The 21,992-nt window shown below is 37.7% G+C and overlaps 3 protein-coding genes and 1 non-coding gene across 6 annotated transcripts; 1 reads left to right on the forward strand and 3 right to left on the reverse strand.

The window, feature by feature from the left end:
- Positions 1-709: 709 nt before the first annotated feature.
- Positions 710-5,559, forward strand: LOC147565238 (putative LRR receptor-like serine/threonine-protein kinase At2g16250). 3 transcript variants are annotated; one of them, XM_086651716.1, is made up of 5 exons: positions 710-1,332; positions 1,511-3,483; positions 3,684-3,812; positions 4,322-4,344; positions 4,570-5,559. In XM_086651716.1, exons 2-5 carry the CDS (start codon positions 1,535-1,537, stop codon positions 5,172-5,174), a joined length of 2,706 nt encoding a protein of 901 aa, XP_086507842.1. In that variant the 5' UTR covers positions 710-1,332; positions 1,511-1,534; the 3' UTR covers positions 5,175-5,559. The 3 variants fall into 3 exon arrangements, with proteins under 3 accessions (XP_086507842.1, XP_086507841.1, XP_086507843.1); XM_086651715.1 differs by having other exon boundaries at positions 710-3,483; XM_086651717.1 differs by lacking the exons at positions 4,322-4,344; positions 4,570-5,559 and having other exon boundaries at positions 840-3,483; positions 3,684-3,816.
- Positions 5,560-6,116: 557 nt separating this feature from the next.
- On the reverse strand, positions 6,117-6,188 carry TRNAQ-CUG (transfer RNA glutamine (anticodon CUG)). Its single transcript has one exon. It is a non-coding gene; the product is annotated as a tRNA-Gln (tRNA).
- Positions 6,189-6,727: 539 nt separating this feature from the next.
- Positions 6,728-9,565, reverse strand: LOC147565240 (Clathrin adaptor complex small chain family protein). The gene is made up of 7 exons (XM_086651718.1): positions 9,314-9,565; positions 9,160-9,202; positions 9,020-9,081; positions 7,861-7,957; positions 7,326-7,396; positions 7,087-7,178; positions 6,728-6,981 (listed from the first exon to the last, which is right to left on the reverse strand). Exons 1-7 carry the CDS (start codon positions 9,380-9,382, stop codon positions 6,918-6,920), a joined length of 498 nt encoding a protein of 165 aa, XP_086507844.1. The 5' UTR covers positions 9,383-9,565; the 3' UTR covers positions 6,728-6,917.
- A 504-nt stretch (positions 9,566-10,069) lies between these two features.
- Positions 10,070-21,835, reverse strand: LOC147565241 (vacuolar sorting protein 39-like). Its single transcript, XM_086651719.1, has 12 exons — positions 21,071-21,835; positions 20,425-20,636; positions 17,661-17,792; positions 17,399-17,542; positions 16,362-16,474; positions 15,082-15,514; positions 14,285-14,614; positions 13,556-13,777; positions 13,226-13,468; positions 11,850-12,287; positions 10,988-11,086; positions 10,070-10,747 (listed from the first exon to the last, which is right to left on the reverse strand). Exons 1-12 carry the CDS (start codon positions 21,519-21,521, stop codon positions 10,541-10,543), a joined length of 3,024 nt encoding a protein of 1,007 aa, XP_086507845.1. The 5' UTR covers positions 21,522-21,835; the 3' UTR covers positions 10,070-10,540.
- Positions 21,836-21,992: the final 157 nt, after the last annotated feature.

Genomic DNA, 21,992 nt, shown 5'->3' on the forward strand with positions numbered 1-21,992 from the left:
CTTAACTGTTTTAATACGAGTAAGACATTTATTTCTTATTAATATTTATGAGTTAAGACTTTTATGATATTTAATTAAACATTTACTCCACTAATTCTATATCTCTTTGTCCTTTTGGTTCTTACAGTACCTTCTTCTTAGAACAAAGTATTTGATTTCATCAATTGTCGGAATGGTCCAGTGTTGGGCTCAGCCCATTTAAAGGTGGTCCATCTGGACCGCACTAGATAGAACAGGGGCCAAGCTAGCTCATGTTATCCAACAAAAAACTAGCTTAGGTTACCGTCTAGTCGCGAGTTGGGTTTGGTTTTGAATTCGACATACCAGTCTGGCTCGGACATGAGTTTAACTATTTCGGTCAACGTTACGGTAGATAAGTGAAACCAACCTAGGTTATATCCTGATCTCAGATTGGATTTGATTTTGAGTCTGACAGGTCTGTCCTGACAGTGAACCTTGGTTGAAACGAAACCTATCAGGTCAGGCTTACCGTCTCAATTTTTTTTTACAGCGATGATGTATGCAATTATAAGTATTCGTTGTTTTTCCGGACAGACCGATGAAAACCAAATAGTATAAGCAAGTATTTATGTCTAATAGATGTAATGAACTCAACATCTTCCAATATGAAAATGAGGAAAAGTAGACAAGTAGGGCACTAGACAAGATCTTTTTCCTTTACAAATATCCGGGTCAAAGTGGTGTACTCAAGTTGGGCCAGATCCAAACAAGTGGAGGTCAACCCTAAGGCAAAAAAAGCCAAGTCCACTACCAAAATAAACACAGCTGAAAAGTATTCTGTCGACTTCATAAATCCGACACCTTTATTTTTCAAAAATGATCATTAATAGAGAGAGAGAAGAAGAAGAAGGTTCATCGATCCAAGTAAAAAAGAAAGAGAATTTTAGGGTGAGGAGAGAAGAGGCGGTTGGAGGGAATAGTTTTGTTCATTTATGGTAGTTGTTCAAAAACATAACATTCATCTCTCTCTCTCTCTCTCTCTAAAAACTTTCTCTCTTTAAAAATACAGCAAGGAAGAAAAGAGTAGCTTTGAATATAATACAGAGTTTTAGAGAGAGAGAGAGAGAGTGATATAGATTGATAAACTACACCAAACAAACAAACCAGTCACACCTTCCTCTGCTACTACTATTACTCATCACTTTCTCTCTCTAAAAAACTAAATAGGGTAGAGAGAGAAAGTAACAATACACAGAGAAAATTTAAAGAAAAGGGAAGGTAATAAATATAAACACAAAAGAAGAAAGGGTCTAATGGATTATTGGTTTTGGAAGTAGCAAAGTTCAGAATCAAACCCTACCCTTTATTCAGGTAAGTACTTTAGAGAGAGAGAGAGAAAGTTCAAAATTTCCAATTTTAATTTATCTCAGATTTGTTTATAGATGAATGAAACAACAAACATGTAATAGAACATGAAGCTCAAAGAAGTTTTGAACATGAAGAAGTATCTGAATATTCATCATTAAATCATCTTCATTTTCATCTTCAGCTATAGGGAGGGCTTTAGTCATTCATGGCGGATCGAGGGTATTCATTACTTTTTGTTCTTATGCTATCGTCTTTGATTCTTCATTCTGGGTTTGGTCAGTTAAGTTCTATTGAACAATCTGCACTATTTGCCCTAAGGTCTTCTTTAGGTTTAAGAGGTAAAGATTGGCCTAGAAAGGTAGATCCTTGTAAAGTCTGGGTAGGGATTCAATGTCTTCCAAATGGTGGTGGAGTAATTGGGATTAATATTTCAGGTCTTAAACGAACTCGTCTTGGTCGTCTAAACCCTAATTTCTCAGTTGATGCCCTAGCAAATTTAACCCTTTTAACATCATTTAATGCTTCTGGGTTTTCTCTTCCTGGACCAATACCTAATTGGTTTGGTTCATCACTTAAATCACTTCAGCTTCTTGATCTTAGGGCTTGTTCTGTTACAGGAAATATCCCTTTTTCACTTGGAAATTTAGGGAATTTGAATCTGTTGTATATATCTGGTAATAATCTTACTGGTGTTATTCCTTCAACCCTAGGTCAGTTATCGCGTCTTTCTGTTCTTGATTTATCTCAAAACTCTTTAACTGGAATGATTCCATCTTCTTTCTCTTCTCTTAATAATCTTACTGTTCTTGATCTTTCTTCAAATTCATTGTTTGGACCAATTCCTTCCTATCTTGGCACTTTAACCAATCTTCAAATCTTGAATCTTTCAAACAATAATTTATCTTCTTCAATTCCTACCCAACTTGGTGATTTATCTGGCCTTGTTGACCTTGATTTAGGGTTTAATTCTTTGTCTGGATCATTACCCATGGGTTTGAATGGGTTGAGAAATTTACAGAAAATGGTGATTGGGGACAATGCCCTTACTGGTTCATTGCCTAATAATATGTTTTCGAGTTTCACTCAGCTCAAGCTTTTAGTTTTGAGGAAGAATTCTTTATCTGGTTCTCTTCCTGATTCATTATGGTCAATGCCTAAATTGCTCTTCCTCGACGTTTCCTTAAATAACTTCTCGGGTGTTCTTCCTAGTGTGAGTTCGAACGTTAATGCCAGTACTGCTACTTTTAACCTCTCGCATAATCAATTTTATGGGACTCTTGATTCTCAATTTAGAAGGTTCGGTTTTATCGATTTGGCTAAGAATTATTTAGAAGGCAAGGTACCTCTGGATGCTCTCCGGAACTTTTCTCTCAGTAGCAATTGCCTTCAGAATGTGTCAAACCAGAGAACGTTGGAGGACTGCAGAGGATTTTATGCTGCACGAGGCTTGATTTTCGATAACTTTGGGCTGCCAAACACAACAGAACCACCCGGGCCTGGGATAGCACGAAAGAGTAACAGGCGGCTGAAACTTATATTGGCAGGAGTGTTTGGAGGCCTTGGATTTGTTCTAGTTTTGGTTGCATTGCTTGTTTTCTGCATATGTATGCGTCGTAGGGCCCTTGCTGATCAAAGGGGGAGAGGTATCGGCCCTGCCCCTGTGAGTGCGGAAGGCAGCCCGCTTCCTACCGGAGTATCGGTTAATTATCAGAATTTGGGAGAGGCTTTTACGTATGAGCAACTCGTCAAAGCAGCTGGTGATTTTGGCGATTTAAACCTCATTAAAAACGGTCATTCGGGTGATCTCTTTCGAGGTGTCCTAGAAAATGGTAGTCCTGTAGTTATCAAGAGGATCGATATGCGTTCGTCCAAGAAGGATTCATATATGCTGGAATTAGAGTTATTCTCTAAAGCATCACATACCAGGTTGATCTCTCTATTAGGACACTGTTTGGAGCATCAAGACGAGAAGCTTTTGGTTTACAAATATATGCCGAATGGGGACTTGTCTAATTCCTTGTTTCGAAAATCTAGTAAGGAAGATGATGATACTTTGCAGTCTTTGGATTGGATAACAAGATTGAAGATTGCTATAGGAGCTGCTGAGGCATTATCTTATCTGCATCATGAATGTAGTCCACCCCTTGTCCACAGGTATCCGGGAATGTCTTCACATGTCTTTAGTTTCTCTTATGATATTATATTTATCCTTTCATCAGTTGATCGGGGTATTATTGGGGATTTGTGTGCTTCGGCTTTCCTGAAAATTATGTGTTTCCTTGTTTAACCGTTCTAGTATATCTCTGAGATTTTATGAAGCAAATACTGATTAGACTAATTTTTGTTGGTTAAAGAGATGTTCAAGCAAGTAGCATTCTTCTCGATGATAAATATGAAGTGCGTCTGGGGAGCTTGAGCGAAGTATGCACTCAAGAAGGGAATGCTCATCAGAATGTTGTCAGTAGGTTGTTGCGTTTTCCTCAGTAAGTACTGTGAATCTTTTCTTTTTATCATCCTTTCTTACTCGTAGTCGAAGTAATTCTTGCTACTAAAAGTCACAAACTAATGATGAGCTACGATCGCTTGAGTTTCTTTTGGTCGTAAGGCTTGTTAAACATAATGTGATAACGGACCAACTAAAAGTTAGTGGTACTTTAATAAATGAGGCTGAAGAAGTTAGAACATTACGAACCTTACACCCGTACGAATTTTCTAAGGAGTTATACATTTGTGTATTACTCTGTTGTCAAAGGCCCATAGAGGCGTCCCTAGGCTACCAAGGCGCAAGGTCGGGAGAGGGCTCAAGTCACCTTGGTGCGAGTCCCCAGGTTGTGCCTCGGCGCGCCTACTCGATCGACTCAGGTCGACCAAGGGGAGAGAGAGAGAGAAAGAGCCGTAGTCCATCTCCTGATGATGCATGTACTAAATACTAATTTGTAACATATCTATCGTGTTTATTCTAACAATACCTTCTTTTTTGTTTGATTTCCAGGTCCTCAAATCAAGCCCCTACAAGTATGTACCATTTACTGCACTAATTCTCTTTCTCTTTGTGCATTCGTCACGAAGATTTGTATCAAGATCTAACTCAATTAGATAGAAAAAATGAATGCAAAAACTTATGTTTAGCATACAAAATCAATTCAGATTTCAGAATTTAGAAAAAGAAACAGTATCCTTCTTAGTGTAGTTTCTTTCTAATGCTTGATTTCTTCTGACTTTGGTTCTGAAAATATGCAGGTTCACCATCAGTAACTTGTGCTTACGACGTTTACTGCTTTGGGAAGATTTTACTTGAACTGGTGACTGGTAAACTGGGATTAAGTGCACCAAATGATTCTACAACAACTGAGTGGTTGGAACAAATACTTCCTTGTATCAGCATATACGAACGTGATCTAGTGACAAAGATCGTCGACCCATCTCTCATTGTAGATGAAGACCTATTGGAAGAGGTATGGGCTATGGCAATAGTGGCTCGTTCATGCCTTAATCCTAAACCATCGAAACGACCTCTCATGAGATACATACTTAAAGCATTGGAGAATCCCTTGAAAGTAGTAAGAGAAGATACAAATTCAGGAAGGCTAGCTTCATCGAGGGAATCATGGAATGCTTCTATTTTCGGTAGTTGGCGTCACAGTTCATCTGATATAGTTGCAATATCGCGCTCCCAGAAAGAGGGTGGAAGTAGCAGTTTTAAGCAATCTTTTAGAGTTATGGGACCTCAAGGAAGTGCAAGATATGGTGGAGGTGATATTACTACTTGGAACAGGAAACAATCAAGTGATATCTTCCCTGAACCAGTTGATTTTCCAGCGACAGAGAGACCGGTCCAAGAGTAGAATATATGATTGAAGTTTTCATGATTTATTGGTAATAATATCAGGCTCCACATTTGAATGCTTGTACAGTGGTGACCCCCATACTCTCTTTCGCCCTCTCTCAAGCCCGAGTTTCAAAAATTATGATTGCAGAATATCTAATGCCATGGCTTTCCATTATGTGTGGTAAGAGCATCTCAAGCGGCGTAAAAAGTGATTTTTTTTGGGGGGTTTGATGGAGAGGTGGAAGAGATAGGGTTTTGGATTTGAAAACAAGAATTGCAAATTGTTGATTGTATAAATTGTAACATTTGTTTTGTTTATTTCTCAAGTGTAAGATTCTCATTTATTTCCTTGGGGAATCAAAAAGGAATGAAAATGGAAGAGAAACAAAACTTTACCCCTATTGGATTTGCTTTTTCATCATGTACTTTTTGTTGGTATCCACTTTGGGGAATATAGTTTTAGTTGCAGGGAATACAAAGATTTCAGTGAAAAAGGAAAGAATAAGGAACTCTTTTCAAGTCCAATTTTTATTTTTTTGAATTGATAAGATGTGATAAGCTTGATTTTACCTCTTTCTGCTCCATCTTCACAACCACCGAACCAACATATTTTTTTTTCCTATCTTCTTCGTGTCCTCTGCTCTACATCTCTTCATTCTCTCTTACTCATCCTCTCTCTTTCTTCCCTCACAATTTTGACGAACGGAAAGGGGCTCCCCTCAGTTTTCGGTGGTGCTGGTGGTGAAGGGTAGCCGTAGTCGCTGTGGTGGTGGTGAAGGTGGAGAACAACAGTAAAATGGAGCAATGTTATTTTATGAGAAGCCGAAGTCGCTGTGGTGGTGGTGAAGGTGGAGAACAACAGTAAAATGGAGCAATGTTATTTTATGAGAAGCTAGTGAAAATCATGAGGTGAGAGTCTAAGACAAGCTTGATAAAAAAGGAAAAAAAAAAAAAAGGAAGGTCCCACCGAGACTTGAACTCGGGTTACTAGATTCAGAGTCTAATGTCCTAACCGCTAGACCATGGGACCATTTGCGCATAATCCTATGCATAAATTATATCTAACAATTTAGAAAAACTTCCATGATAGACACCAAGTCACCAAAGAAGGTTATAGAGAAGTCTGCCCTTATCTTCTGCTAAGCTTTATCTTGGCTCCCTCAACCCTATCATCCAATTCGCACCCAACAGATAGGTGTTGAAGCAACTTCGTGGACGACATTCCTCTTGTTAGAGGTTTCTAGAAAACATACCTTGCCTAGCTCTACCGAATACTAGGTGCTTCGCTGGGATAGATTCCATCTTTGTTTGATTAGTTCGGAGGCCAAATGGAGTGCTAGAAAGAAGTTTATCCCCCCCTCTCTCTCTCTCTATGGAATTTTTCACTCTCGATTTTACAGTTGATTCCGATTTAGGCTTGGAATAGGTTATAGGTCTACTTTTGTAACCTCTTCTATCATTTTTCTTTAAACATCCTGTCTTCGTTTGTCATCGATTCGTGAGATTAGTGTTCAGAGCAAGCACAGACAAAAAAATGAGCATGTCTGGCCCGTCTACAATAGTCAAGGCTAGGCACAAAGTTGAAATATTTATAGCTACCAAATGACAATTACTACAGAATTCTGATGCATCATCCAGTGGTCTATCAAATCAGGCACTCAGGAAAAAACTCAATAAAGATTCTTCTTACATGAGGCGAATAAAAGGTTAACATCACAAAGAGTTCTGTCTCATATACAGAAGTGATTTGGAAACTTCATTACCGGCCCTGCCAGCTAGAAACTGATCTTGGGAGTGTAATAGCATTTGATGCCTTCTCCAACCTGTACAAACAGAAAAGCAGTATAAACCCAATTCGGAGAAAGAAATGAGAGAGAAAACGTGAAGTTTCATAAACCAAATTGCGACAAGAGAGAGAGAAAGAGGACTTGGTAATTTCTTCGACAGCCCTCATGACTTCGGTTGAACTTGTTTCGAGAACTTGACCTCCAAATATGATCTCATTTAAAATGGTGTGCATCTGCAAACGACGGATTGATTTAATACGATAAAATCTAACATAAGGAAATGGAAATCTGAATTTTGATGTGTACCATAAACAATTCAACTAGGATAGACTTGCAAATTTCAAAAAGTTGAAATGCAATATAAAGAATACAGTGAGGACCTTGCTAAAATTGAATACAACGTCAAGCTCGCACACATTCTTGAAGCATTTGTCTAAAGTCTCCACAAATACTGAAAACAACAGGAGTTCAAGTTAAGGAAAAAAAAAAGCACACGAGACTCCATAAATGTAAAGAATACAGTGAGAGAGTAGCAGACATGTCCAGTCGTCCACGGGAGGACAATTGCAAAAGAGAATCTGTCCCGGTCTCTGATACTAAAAGTCATCCTTCGTCCATTTTAAGAGATTAAAACCCTTTTCCTTGTGTAATAACTATTCCATTGTCCAAGAAATCAATGCCATCTTAATGACTTCTCATCCATATGTTCTTACTACTATCACTAACTTTCTCCTCCCTAGAATCTTATCCTCCAACTTCGTATTTCTCTTGGTAGTCTACAAATTTTAATCTTATAAGCTTGGTCTCGATAGATTGCAGGCGGATGCATACAATTACCAGTAATAGTATGGCAAGATTGTTTAATATTAAACATACCACAACCTTCCATAAGACAAAACTGGTTTCACAACGTACCTTGTATAAGATCAAGCATAGCTAGTTCATTTTCAGAACCATCAAATACAAAAACGAAATACAACGTTGCATAGTGCTTGTACACTAGCCGAATGTCCTGCAAGAAATGAATTAGTCATATGAAGACCTTGACGAATGTATAGTAAACCAAGAGATGGAAACACTAAATAACCACGTAAGGTAAGAATGTCCAAGGAAAATAGCGCTTACGATTATAAAGACAATGAAGAAACAACTAAAGTAGGTTTTAGTTCTACCTCGCGATGTGACAATAAGTAAACGAGTTGACGAGCTCTTCAGAAAAAGGGTAAAACATGAAATCTGTTGGTTTTCTCTATTCCTCAAGGCTCAAACTCGAAACAATATAACGATGCGAAAAGGAAGTTTCCCGTGAAAGGCACTTACAACATTGTCAAGAAAGACCTTCCAGACCTAGGTTATGAAATAGCACACTGTCTTACATATCGGCTTGTCCTTTTGAGTGGGTTTGGCGCCTAGATTGGCCGGGTGGAGAAGCCTGGGGTGGTTTAAGACAGATCCATGCCAAGGAATAACCTTGTACCATGTGGAACTAGGTCAATGAGCATTGGCCCTAGGTAGTGCCTAAAATCAAGGACAATATGGTTGGTATTGAGCAATGAAGGAAATTTTGGTAGACATGGAAATGAAAATATTTTGGTCATTTCAACCGCAATATTTCAAAATTTATTTCTTTGACAAGGCATTGTTAAGTTTTGGTTTCGATTGAAATCTCGGTAGGCATGGAAATGGAAATATTTTGGTTATTTCGACCGATATATTTTCGGAATTTAATTCCTTGGTATGGAGACAGAGTGTTAAATCATATAGATTTGCACGCCTAGTACGATTCGAACCCATAACTCAAAAGAACACAAGCAATATAATGGTGTATTTAAAATTTGTAGATGGATAAAAGTCCCCCTTACAAATATTTTGTGTAAATTAAGTTCTCAATCTGCAGATATTCATGAGAGATTCAAGTTGTTACTGTTATTTGGGTATTGTTCCTCTATCTTATCTAAATTGATTCCAAGTTATGAAATTTTCATTCATAGGTGAAAATTATTACCCTTGTTTTAGTTTTTCTAAACAATCATTCAATTAAGCAAAAAAGGAAGGGAAGATGAAGATTACTTACTGGACCAAAAATTGAATCGGCTTTAATGAAGTTGCTTACATTCTCAGCTCTACTACTCAAAACTGTTAAGAGAAGTTTGATTACATTTTGATTTCTAGGGTTATAAAATTGAATTTCAAGAGAGAGAGAGAGAGAGAGACCTCCATAGACGCTGCGTATGAGCTCCTGCTGTTTCTCTGGAGGCTAAGAAGGATCGTGAACGAAGTAAGGGTTTCGATCTGAAGACGACACAAATAATAATAATAATAATCAAGGGGATTGATTAATGAGATAGAGAGAGAAAGAGAAACAAACCACGAAATCGTAGAATTTGGAAAGACGAGGTTTTCCCTGTGTGTTTATGATCATCACTGCCTCTATCATTTTCCCCCCAATCTGCCCTTCTTTGATTCACCTTTCTTCCCAATTCTCTCTCTCTCTCTCTCTCTCTCTCTCTCTCTCTAAGCTCTCTAATCAAGTACTACAGATCAAAGGGGGCAATCGAATACCCATTTAGTTGGAACCAGAACTGTTTATGTTGATACTATATCCTCATTTTTAACACCCATAGGCCATGTTTGGCGGACCGGAATAGAATGTGATTCCCGGGAATTGCACGACTAGTGGTGGCCAATGGAGATTTTGTACAGGTATCAATGCCACGACTAGTGGTGGCCAATGGACCGAGTGATCCTCATCCGACAGCGATTTTGTATACGTATCAATGCTTTCTAACGAGTAGTAGTCGAATTCTCCAAAAAAAAATTAAAAATATTTCGTCCGTCAACGAAATATGGGGGACTTTGCGTGAAATTTCTTTAAAATCGAAAAAAGTGAGTCATTTTTGTATTTTTCTTCACACTAGACTCAAGTCCACTGGTGGACTATCAAGGCGTCAAGCACAGTGGCACAGTGAAGTTGATACGAAAGAAAGGAAGTGTTAATGGAGAAGAGTTGGGAGGAATGATAATAGACCTCCATGGTTAGACAAGAGACTAAAAGTCTACAACCATGGAGTATTGTTCTACCACTATTTGGGAATGAAACAGTTAATAGAGCCAGGATAAGCAGTTTTAAGAAGAGGAAATAATGTTTTGATATTAACTTTAGTTTTCATAAGAAAAGATGAGCAAGAGTTGGACTCTAATAAGCACTAATAAAACAATTTGAACCTGAATACCGTCAATACATAGGATTACAAATGAATCGATCAATAAAATGTGAACAATTTTCTACATAAACAATCATGTCAACGGCTAATAATCAATCCTTCTTCACTCTCCCACCAATCTTTGCAAACAAATCAAATTTATCCATTCACACCAACATTCTCACATTCCATCCTTCCTCAGATCTTGCGGCCCCATAGAATCTGTCACAAGAACTTCTACTCTTTTTAGCTCTTGGAAGGGCACGACACTGATATCTTCGATATCTCTTTTATCTGTCAAGGTTCACTTGTTTCCATGTGAGTCGTGCTTATTAAGGAATCAATGTCGCTCTGTATATAAAACAATCATCAAATCTGAGCGGAAAAAAAGTTTAGTATCCGTGTTTACGTAGCTGTGAGCTTTTTGTACCAGACTTTAGGTTTTGTGAGTCTCTAAAACACACAAAATGGACTAGAGTTTTCCCATTAGGGTAGACTGCAAAGACACTAGTTCCAATCTTTTTGTTGCAGAGAGCGCACATACTATCATTACCGATCTTCAGCACCGTTTTTCTATGCTTGTATAATTCATCTTTCACCTGTTCCACAAATTGAATGATTTTAAGGAGAAAAATTATAATATTCCACATTGCTCAGGGAGTATCTGGAAACAAGTTATAGGTGCGAGTTCAAGCTTAGTAAGTGTAGAGCATTCACCAAAAATAAAACTGAATACCCATCAGGCTCCGGCTTGGACTTGGGCTTGGGTGGCCAGAGCAGAGATCATATCGGTAACTACTACATGGTTACGAAAACATAGGCTGCATTTATATACATACCTGCAAGTTCTCGCTACATCTCAAATTCTTGATTACTGATAAATTACGTTGTGCTTCGCTAGATTTCTTCAGAAGCGGTCCAAGAAATGGAAGCAAGTTCTGTTCACATAAAGAACCTTTTAATATTGTGCAACTATAACTAAATTGTAAGAAGTCGAGAAAAGTAAGAACTTCCATGAAAAATAATAGAGTGAAAACATAACCAATCTAAGATCACGGAGTCCGCAAAAAACAACCCAATATTTTTTTGAAATCATTTGACCATGAAGTCTATAAATAAAAAAAATCAACATGTAATGTAAGTGACCCCTCAAATACAGAGGGGGTTTGACCTCTGTTGGGCTAAGAGAACATATTGGAAAGGTGTCTTTTAGGAATTTGATACTAAGTTGGGATCCTATGTTTGCGCCGAATGGTTTAGTACTCTAGATCTCGGTCTCCTGGTCTTTTATTTTTTTATACTTGTACATTTCCTCGTATTTTTATAGCTATACTTTCTCTTGTTCAAATGAAAGTGACCCCTCATTTGAGTTTTTCTAGCATGGTTTGCTTCATTAACAGATACAAAGAGTGAAAAGTTGTATGAAAATTGTCACACTAACTTCTCGTGCCAGCTTAACTTATAACTACTAGTACTACATTTTTTGTGATTAGCTACATAGGAGGTTGTTCCTCATAATTATGGTTCATGTTACTACATGGTTTTAGAATCTAATCTTCTGAATTCCATTTGAATATTATGACATTCTGAAACATCAAAACCTGCTCAGTTTTGAGTAGGACAAGTCGAAAATATTGTAATCTTAGAGCACATGCAAGCATCGAACGTATTGAGGAGCTTTTGACTTCAGAAAGAACATACCTGTAGTTTAGTCTCTCTTGGCAAGAGTTTGAGTGCCTGAGCTCCATGAACTCTATCCCATCTTTGGCTTAACAAATCCAGAACCTCATCGATCATAATTGTAGAATCTCCTTCAATGACGGGTTCATCTCCATCACTACGTCCACTATCAGTGCTGCTAAGGCTGATTCGCATGTCGTCTGCTCCTTCAATTTCAGCGATTTTTTTAACAGCACGATTCCATTTAGATTTGGCGGAACGAACCTTCCGGATGGAAGCATTATTAGACGGAACAGCATTTGTCATTCTCTTTTCAAATTCCTTTGTTGTTCTTTTGGGATTTAAATATATTTGCAGAAGCGTAAGGTAAATGTTTCCATACGAATCTGGAGAGGGTTTATGCTTCCCTGTATCATAAACCCGGTCGCAATATGCTAGTGCCAGTTCAGGAACATGAAGCTAAAGATTACAACAAACCAGAGCTTCAGCAAAAAAGAAGAAAAATGCCTATATACCATTTAAAACAACAATAACAGCAAAAAAAAAAATGCTCAACTTGTACTATTAATATTAAAATTTATGGATTGCATGTTCAAAATCTAATTATTATTTTCACACCCTCTCCAGAATTATGGTCTTCAGCAAATGTCTTTCATTTAAACATTACCAGAGACATGAAGAGTTAGCTGCCATTAAGATAGAGATTATTTTGTTCCTGTTAAGTTTTTCCCCAGATCATATTATTGATGTTCATTATAAGAGCCAGCTAACTTTATGGTTGGATTTTCCTACATAATATTCTTGGAAACCTAGCGCTAAGAGTATGCTTATAATACAAGACAAGCACACAAAGCCAACCAAATTGATAATTTCATAGCTCATGTTTTAGAATGATAATGTGGATAATGCTTCATCCTTCTAACACGTCGCTGCACTAGTATCGTTCTTATTCCAATGAGGTACAGTAATTTTGAGTTAAATCGGGGATTAACAATTATCGAAAAACCAAAGAAATATCTCTAACATTAAAAAAATGTCGAAGGCAATCATGTGAAACTCTAATAGAAATGACCCTAGTGGGAAAGCTCAATATGTTAACACTTAACAATGTCAAGATTGTTAAAAGGAAAGTTGTTAAACTACACATGCATGCCTCCACATGCAATACATTTGGTGACAAGCTTCAATGGGAGAAGAAATTAACACGTTGACTGGTGTATCATTGTGGGTCCTTGCAGACAACACATTAAGGTGAGATTCTAGTGAGAAAAGTTCTAAGAGTGCATTTAGTTTATTAAAAAAATGCATCTTAGACTTTTCTGTTAGTGAGTCTGCAATATGGCGACTTTTTAATTTTAGTGTCTTTACTATAAATACATGAAGAGTCATTCAAATACCTTGTGAACATATAGAGACAAGGCAAGTTGGTGTTGATTCATTTTCCCCAACAAAACGGCACGCTCCTCATATAAAGCATCTTGAGGAAGACGCTTCAATAGACCCTCTGGGTTATAACCTGAGATACTTTCTAAGGTAGACAATAACTTCTTACGTGTCGCAGAATAGGCTTTCTCGTCCCACTTATTCTGAGTTTTCAGTTCCTCGTATGAATCAAGTACTTCAGACAGGTATATTTGCACCTGTCAGGCGTGAGACCCAAATAAACCATGCATGTTTTAGCAACAAGAGCAAAGAGTAATAGAGTAGCAAAGGAACAATTCATTCACCATTTCATTCTGCAGATTCCCGGAAATTCCATTTTCGTTCATCGCAAGCATAAGCTCTAAGTATCTGGCCTGCATGCTGGGTGCATGCTGTTTTAAGTAGGAGTTGACCAAGTCAGCTGGAATATTTCCGGAGAGGAAGAGATCAATAGTTTGTGTTGGACAGCTTTCAAGAACATTTGTAGAGAACTCTAGAACGAGCATAGGGTCAACGCTGCAAAGGGGCTGCGTAAGAAAAATTGTTGCAATATATCAGTTAGAAGGTTAAACATTGGTCCCAACCCTCCATCATTCATTGGATTTATTAACACTTTTCTCTTCTTGAAACAAAGGACTCTATTCTGAGCTCTTGAGTTTAAATCAACTATAACATTCTCAGTCATGAAATATTATCTTCGAAAGTCAACAACTCGTGAAGTGAAAAAAGGAAACAACAGTACACATGACTACATGAGCATGAAATTAGAGAAAGCTTCAGTCCGACACAAGATCTCAACTATTTGTACATTTCAGAGCAAGAAAACGGAAGTAGAAGAAATATTTCAATTAAATAACTATGATCTACGTAACTCAAAACTAATCTTTTCTTTGCTTAAAAAATTTCACCCAAGAGAATCATTAGCTTAGATTCCCATTCAATAACGATTCCCGACTCTTAACTCCGAAGTCTTTTCTCAGTCTTTCAGTTAAGAGTTCGATCTGTAAGGATAAGGAGCAATTAAATGCATTTACCTTCAGATATTCGATAATAGTGTCTGGTTTAAACTTTTGAATGAGTTCAGATGTCCCTTGGTCATTTTTTGACTCCTCTACTAGTTGATTTAGAAGTTTGAGAGCTTCTCGGTGCATCCCATTACACTTGTAGAGTTCTAACAATGCTGCGTGGTGATCTCTTTGCTGTAGAAATTCCTCACATATTTTTAGATCACAATAGTTGGGACCTTTCAGGAGCTCCAATGCAGCCAAAGACTGCCCAGTGAGCACCAATGCCTGTAACAAAGCTGTATCTAGTATTGCTGCCATCTCCCTAGAACCTGAGCTAGCATGGAAGTTCTTCCGGCCCTGAGGAAGATAAAAAAATATGGTTAGAGGAAGGAGCTCCTGAATTGAAGAACTCAAATGTCATTCATGAGTTACCAAAAAAACCCTAAGTGCCTTAACAAGGACATTTAACTTGTTATGCTGCTTAATTAACTCGAATATGTTTGACCACATAAACTCGAATAAATGTGTGCCTTGTCCATATTACAAATATAAAACATACTACAACCTGACGGATCAAACAGGTGTATGAAGTTCATGGACAACGTCAACGAATATCGTACAAAATATAAAACAAAATTAAAAGAACCTATGCAACAAAACAAAGACATTTGGTAGTTTCTGGTCCAGAACCATTGACAAGAACTAGTGCATAAATTATGTTAAAGAGAGCTGTTTCACTTCCATGAAAAGTAGATTAAAAATTTCTCAAGATAGCAATGATCACATTATACCACAATGTGATAGCAGCATCTAGAGACTGTTACCTTGACTGCAATATTTGATCTATTGAAATCATAAGATATGTTACTATCTCCCATAGCATCTGAGACGATCTCTTCTGTCCCTTCAACTGTGGCCCGATCAATTACGGTTAATCTCTTTTTCTGCAAAAACTTTATCAATGCCATGAGCGTATTGTGGCTCATTTTTTTCGATTCAAGCACTGCATTCCCCTCAGATTCTAACTGGAAAGGAGGTAATGATTCCATCTCATCTGATGTATCAGATGAGGCTCTCGAGAGATGTGAAGCATCCCATGTAACATCAGTTACTTCGTCCGGATCTGGAGTCATCTGTGATTTTGGAAGAACAATGGATGGATACATAGACAGCACATAAGTGACATCCACTTCAGCTGCAAAGAATTGTTCCATCGCTTCCTCGTAGCTCCCATTGTTGAAAAGATGGTGCGCATATCTGAAAAAATTTAGCGGAAACTGGTTAACTGGAAGAATTTCAATGCTAACGAGTAAATAGAGTCAGCACGAAAAGAACAATATTAGAACCCATGAAGTGATAACACAACGTAACCCAGGTATCCAATAGAAAATATCATCCATGAATCTCGCCTCGAACCCCAAATTAAGGACTTCCCAACTGGAACCACGAATCTCGCCTATTGCAACTTCACTATATTCTTCGTTGTGGGAGTCCAGGGCCCAAATTTCTTATTTGTGTCACGTTATGTTAGATTCCGAACCTACCTATTAAGGTATTAGAGTCGTTGGTTTTAACTCAGGTTTTTTTTCAAACCATAGAGAACGAGGAAACGTTGTGCCAAAGTTGTTGAGGCATTAATTGGTAGGCGCGTGATTCCAGTTAGATTTCTCAAATTTTGGGCTTGGAGGCGGTAAGCATGAGATTCAAGATTTGTGGCGTTACGAGTCTCAGCCACATAACTGTGCTTTGGGACAAACCAAACTCAGCACCACTAATTGGCAATCTGTGGTAGCTATGAGACTTTTACGAAGGGAAATTTCGTCAAAGATCTCATAAGGGTACCAAAGAGGAAACTGTAATTGGTACCCCGGACTCTGCATAAACAGTGAGATTTACAACAAGGCAAGTTTCGGCAAAGATTTCATAAAAGGAGGAAGCACTGGGCAGGGTAGGGGTGTGGATTATGGAGAAAGAAAAGAGTTAATAATGTGTTCTAACTATAAGCTATAAAACACCTGAATATCATGTTTGTAAAAAAACTCAAGTTTATATTATTATATTGCAGAAATACTACTCATGCTGTGCAAAGCGCAACTAAGATCACCTGATGTGGATTGACTCCTCCTTTGCTGCGCGAAGGGTTGAATCTTCTGGCGGAAGCAACTTACACAAAGCCAATGCCTCTTCAAAATTGCCAGATGCTGTCAATTGTACAATCTGTGTTGAAAAGATAAGTAGAAGGCCATCACTTGTCAAGCATAAAATACTTTATAGTATCAGTATCTAGGAACACAAATTCACAAATATAGCATCCGATGAGGAGATGAGATAAAAAGGATGTAATCGCCTAAGGTGCTAATAGTGGAACTGTGTCGCTTTGCTAAATACTTATTGTTCTGTTAATAAAGTAAGCCTAATAAATCGTCATCCATCTCTTAAACAAATTTCACTATCATCATCTTTACTATTAATCTTTTTAGAAATCATCTTCAATTCCAATTACCCTTGAGTTTACACTTAAAAGCATCTAACACTTGAACTTGCTTCTCCACCTATTGCAACTTTGTCACCTGTCAAGGATCTCTGTTTCAAACACCACACCCTAACCTTCATTAACAATCATATCAGTGGTACAGTTAGCAACTCACTGGTATCATATCCATGTTGATGCTTTTTACGTTCTCCAGAAGTGGTTAAATGTTTTCCATTTATCACAGTTCATTTTCCGTCTTTCTTCTTCAAACATCTTCTCACAAAGTCACCCATGCTATGGGCTTTTGCACATGGTCGTTGTGCACCCGTGGTCTAAAATGCTATCCATTAGTTAGAAAACCTAATACATATGTAAGCTATGAGTATGTGATTCATGTGCATCAACATCCTACAAGAACAGTGAATTTTTCCCATCACACATGAGAAGGTCGAGCTTCCACAATCTGTTATCTATTAAAGCCTAACCCCTAAATCGTGAACACCTTTTCTAATTATAACTGTATAATGTTTAAAATTGGTATGACTTTCTTAACAAACGCCAAAGTTGTTTGATCATGAGGCCGCCCTTACTCATATTAGGGGTAACATGTTTTCTGTCACTGTCTGAAATAGATTTACTAATTTGAGGGCAAAAAGGGACTCCAGTACCTGTGCGCCAAGAGAAACCGGGAATAGTCCATAAAGAGAGTTTTCTAATGCAGCGAGGACAGAGTTGTTGCTATGCAAGAGACGTCGGACACTGCGGATAGCAACAGTCTGAACCAATGGATAAGGAGCTCTAAGTGACCTGATCTGCAACCATAAATTAGTCAAGTATTAACTACACAATGTTATTCAAAGAATGAAACACCATTGATTTTTTTTGAACGACAAGAAACGTATTGATTCTATGACACATTGACCTTGTTACCTCAATATGTCTCGGTAATTGAGCTATTGCATAAGGTCCGTGGATGACAACAGCTATTGGAGCTTCAGACCAACATATCCTCCCATCTTGAAGAAGTTTCCCATTTTGGTCTACGAAAACTCCAATGTTATCCTAAATAACGAAAAGCTGATTAATGTGTTAGTATTTATTAATGCTTGACCAGATTAAATAGTTTGATGAAGTCCTTTACAAATAACATATAACTTACATAATTTTGGCTTCAAGGAGGTGTGTGCAACCCAAACAAAAAATAAAATTGGAAATGTAGATGAATGAGATTTATTTTTTTAAATGTAGATGAAAGAGCTGTTTTCATGCCTGCGGAATGAGTTTAATTGATCCACTACGTGATAGGATCAAGTTAGACGAACTTGTTAAGAGGAAAATGTCAGCCTTGTTAACTTTCCTAAAGTAGTGTATAAAGACATTGCCTTTTGACCATACAGTGCTGCGGAAGCGGTTTCAGGGAGGGGATGCTATATGGTGAGTTTTAATTTTCCAAAATATCAACCACCAACGTAAACACTAGGTTGTCAGAGTGGTTTTCTATAAATAATAATAATAATAATAATAATAATAATAATAATAATAATAATAATAATAATAATAATAAAATAAATAAATAAAACTTGTTCAAAGGAGTTGGAAAGAAGTAATAATTTTGATCTATGTGAAAACTGACCCCAGAAAAGTATATTAATTAAAGTAACCTTCACCATCATTGACTCATCTCATTTTTCAGAGGTACATACTGTTGAGAAAATAAAGCCACTCCAAATAGGTGATTAGTCTACTTAGAGTTTTTCTCTAATGCGGAAATACCAGGATCTTAGGATGCAATGGTGAATAAATAGAAGATAACCACGAAGCAAATAAAGAATAATGACACGCAAGATTTATAGAGGTTCGGACTTCGGAGCAAGTCTTACATCCACTTTGAGCCGCAACAAGCTAATCCACTACGAATATGGAAGTTACAACTTTCCCGAGTTACCGTACACAGAGTTTATTGCACTCCCCGGTCACAAAATCCACTACAACTCTCTCACCCTCACATTTACAAACTATGTTGATCTCACACTCTCTCTTTTCTCACTTGTACAAAGGTGAAACTCACTTGAGATGGGATGGATAATATTGTGAACGAAGAAGTCAATTTATAGACTTTTATTCACCCATAAGAATTAAGAGAATTTAATGCATCCATTAAATTTCCAAACCAGATTCTAATCTTTGCCACAAAAGCTATTCCTTCACCATACCTTCATTAATGCATGGCTCCATTTGTCTTCCTCAAAACAAGGAGGGGATGGCTATGCTTGCAATATTTAGGTAGTTACTAGTCCGTACGTAGCCTTTTGGACTTTTACTCCTAGCATTAAATCACCATTTGACCCAACCACATAAGACATACCTCTTGGCTCGTTCTACTAGACAAATTCACCAGTCTCCGATTAACTAAGAATTTGGGCTAGTAAGTGGTAAAAAACTTCACGTTGGCAACCATCAAAAACCACCAACCTTACTATCTCAATTCTCGCCCATTTAGCAGGAGCTTGATACATACCCGTAAAAAATCTAGATACTAAACATGTATCACGCAAAATGTACAGAGAGGTACTCTTACCAGCTTATTCATTCACAGTTTGCTCAAAGTGTTCTGTCATTGGTCTTCTCTGTAGGCGTTTGGCATTGAATGGTTAATTCTATGAAGATCTCGTCCACTTGTTTCATGGCTAGCATAGTGCTACTCTGAAGGATCTTATCATGCAAGTTTCACCCTTCTCTTTTTATTACTATAATAAAATATTGGACGGATCTTAATTTGTATTTCTCTCTACCAATTACAAGTGGTGTGCAATAAACATATGCATCTACAAACCAATAGTTTCAAAGGATAATTGCCACGTGTTAATTTCAAGTACAGACTGAGGTTGCCGGAATATAAGCTTTGTCGCTTCATGTCTATCCGACTTGTGGAGGACTTGTATATAATGTGGTGGTATCAAATGATGATTTAATGGTAGAGCCAATGTCCAAAAGGCTATGGACTAGTTATTGCCTAAATGTTAGTTTGTCAAAGGAGTCCGTCACTCTTCTTTAATAGAAGCAAGCTTAGTCATCCCCTCCTTGTTTTGAGGAAGAAAAATACAGTCATGCATAAATGAAGGTAAGGTGTATGGAGAAAATATTGGCCAAACATTTATTTTCTTTTGATCTTACGGGTGAATGGGGGTTATAAATAGCCATGCTCATTCACAATATTTAATTATCCTATTCTCAAGTTATCCTTTGTATAAGTGAGAGAGTAAGAAAGAGTGTGAGATCTAGAGAGTTACGTAAGTGTGAGGGTGAGAGAGTTGTAGTGAGAATTGTAACTGGGGAGTGCACTAATCTTTGTGTATGGTAACTCTGGAATGTCATGAATTCAAATTCATAGTGGATTAGCTTGGTGCGGCTCAAAAAGGGCGCAGGAGTTGCTTGGAACCTCTATAAATCTTGAGTGTTATTATTATGTTGTATTCATTCACCATTGCATCCTAAGATCATGTTATTTCCGCATTAGAGAAAAACTCTAAGTAGACTGATCACCTCTTTGGAGTGAGTTATTTTCTCAACATTGTAAACTATTTCTACAGTTTTTCGTTTTTACATATTAATTTAGAGTTTCAAAACAAAATATTGGCCAACTAATTTAAGAGTAAAAACATGGAAATAGTGAAGGTACTAGGAAAAGAAATACCTTGCCGAGAATAAGCTCGCCAGAGGATAAAGGAATTACAAGAGGTGGTGCAATTCTTCCAGAAGGGAAAATCTCAGAAAAGGCACCACTAACAGTATTCAAAATTGTGTAGTCCCTTCTAATTCCCAAACATATATTCTCGCCACACCAAGACATCGACTTTACGACATCAGGAACTCCATATTCTTTCACCTCCACAAAACCCCTACCCCCTACACAACAAACCCAATTCAATCTCACCAAATAAATGTAAGAAGAAGAGAAATAACAACAATGACCACTCTACTTTCTTTTTTTCAACAAGGACAAGAAAATGAGAAGCAGAAAACTTAACTTATCAGACAAATAGAAACAAAATAGCATATGAGGGTTCAACTAAACTACTTGAATTTATTCTTAAGTAAGTAAACTTCAATTCCTAAAGAAGCAACAATTTCAAAATTATCCTGCTGATTAATACAAAAAAAAACAATTTCAAAATTCAAACACCTTAATGCAATAGCACATTTAATTCTCTTTCAATTTGTCTAGCTCGCCATAATAACATAGAAACCGAAGAGAGAGAGAGAGAGAGAGAGAGAGAGAGAGAGAGAGAGAGAGAGAGAGAGAGAGAGAGAGAGAGAGAGAGAGAGAGAGAGGGAATTACCATCGTGCCTGAAAATACAGACTCTTTTCTGCCTAGAGAAACACAAAAACCCTCTCCGATCATCCCAAGAGTAAAGGTTAGCACCTTTAGCCTTTGTAATTACAGCAATCGTTTCCAAATTAGGGAGACGATGAAAAGCAATTGATTCAGAAAGAGATACAAGAAGCTCTCTTGATCCAGATACCTCAATTGCTAAAATTGGTTTCTTTGAGAATCCAGTCAATGTTTTCTCTAAAACGTAATTTTCTTTCCGCATTTCCAAAGAATGAATGTTCCGATCTGATGTTGGAGATCGATCAGAAGAAATTGATGATTCTGGTGAGTAAATCATCAGGGAACCATCAGAACAGCCAATGAAAATCTTCGAACCGTATGATCCTACCGATTCAATCTTCGTCGAAGTGTTCTTCAGCTTGAGTAGCTCGAACGAATCGTATGCGCTGTGCACCATCTCTCTCTCTCTCTAAACTTCTCTCTCTCTAAACTCTCTCGCTTTCGCGGTTGAGCAGAATCACGGCGGAGTGGAACGGAGCCCGCGAAATGGATCTGGTGATTCCCAGGAGGCGGTATAAAGTCTCCGCTAGTTACCGGAAAGGTGCACGTGGCTTTAACTTAAGGTGTCGGACCCGGGAGTGTTTCAAAAGTGGTTAATTTCAAACTGCCCCCAGTTTGTGATCAACTAGAAAAATTAACCTTCAAACTCGTCCACCTTTCCGAAGACCTCTCAAAACTCATTTTCGGTCAGTTCTAACTCTTCATTTGTCCTCCTCGTTTTCGTGACAAATCTCTCTCATGATGGACTTTCTTACTATCTTGTTACCCAGTTGATTCCCATTTGGATTGCAGGTTTTTTTTTTGGAAGACGATTACGATCTACGTAAGTCGTGATAATTGGCATTTGATACATCATAGATGTGTTAAG

Source organism: Eschscholzia californica, unplaced genomic scaffold, assembly GCF_041429995.1.
Source record: "Eschscholzia californica isolate CP2 unplaced genomic scaffold, dmEscCali1.0.p SCAF_1, whole genome shotgun sequence".
Lineage (NCBI taxonomy): Eukaryota > Viridiplantae > Streptophyta > Magnoliopsida > Ranunculales > Papaveraceae > Eschscholzia > Eschscholzia californica.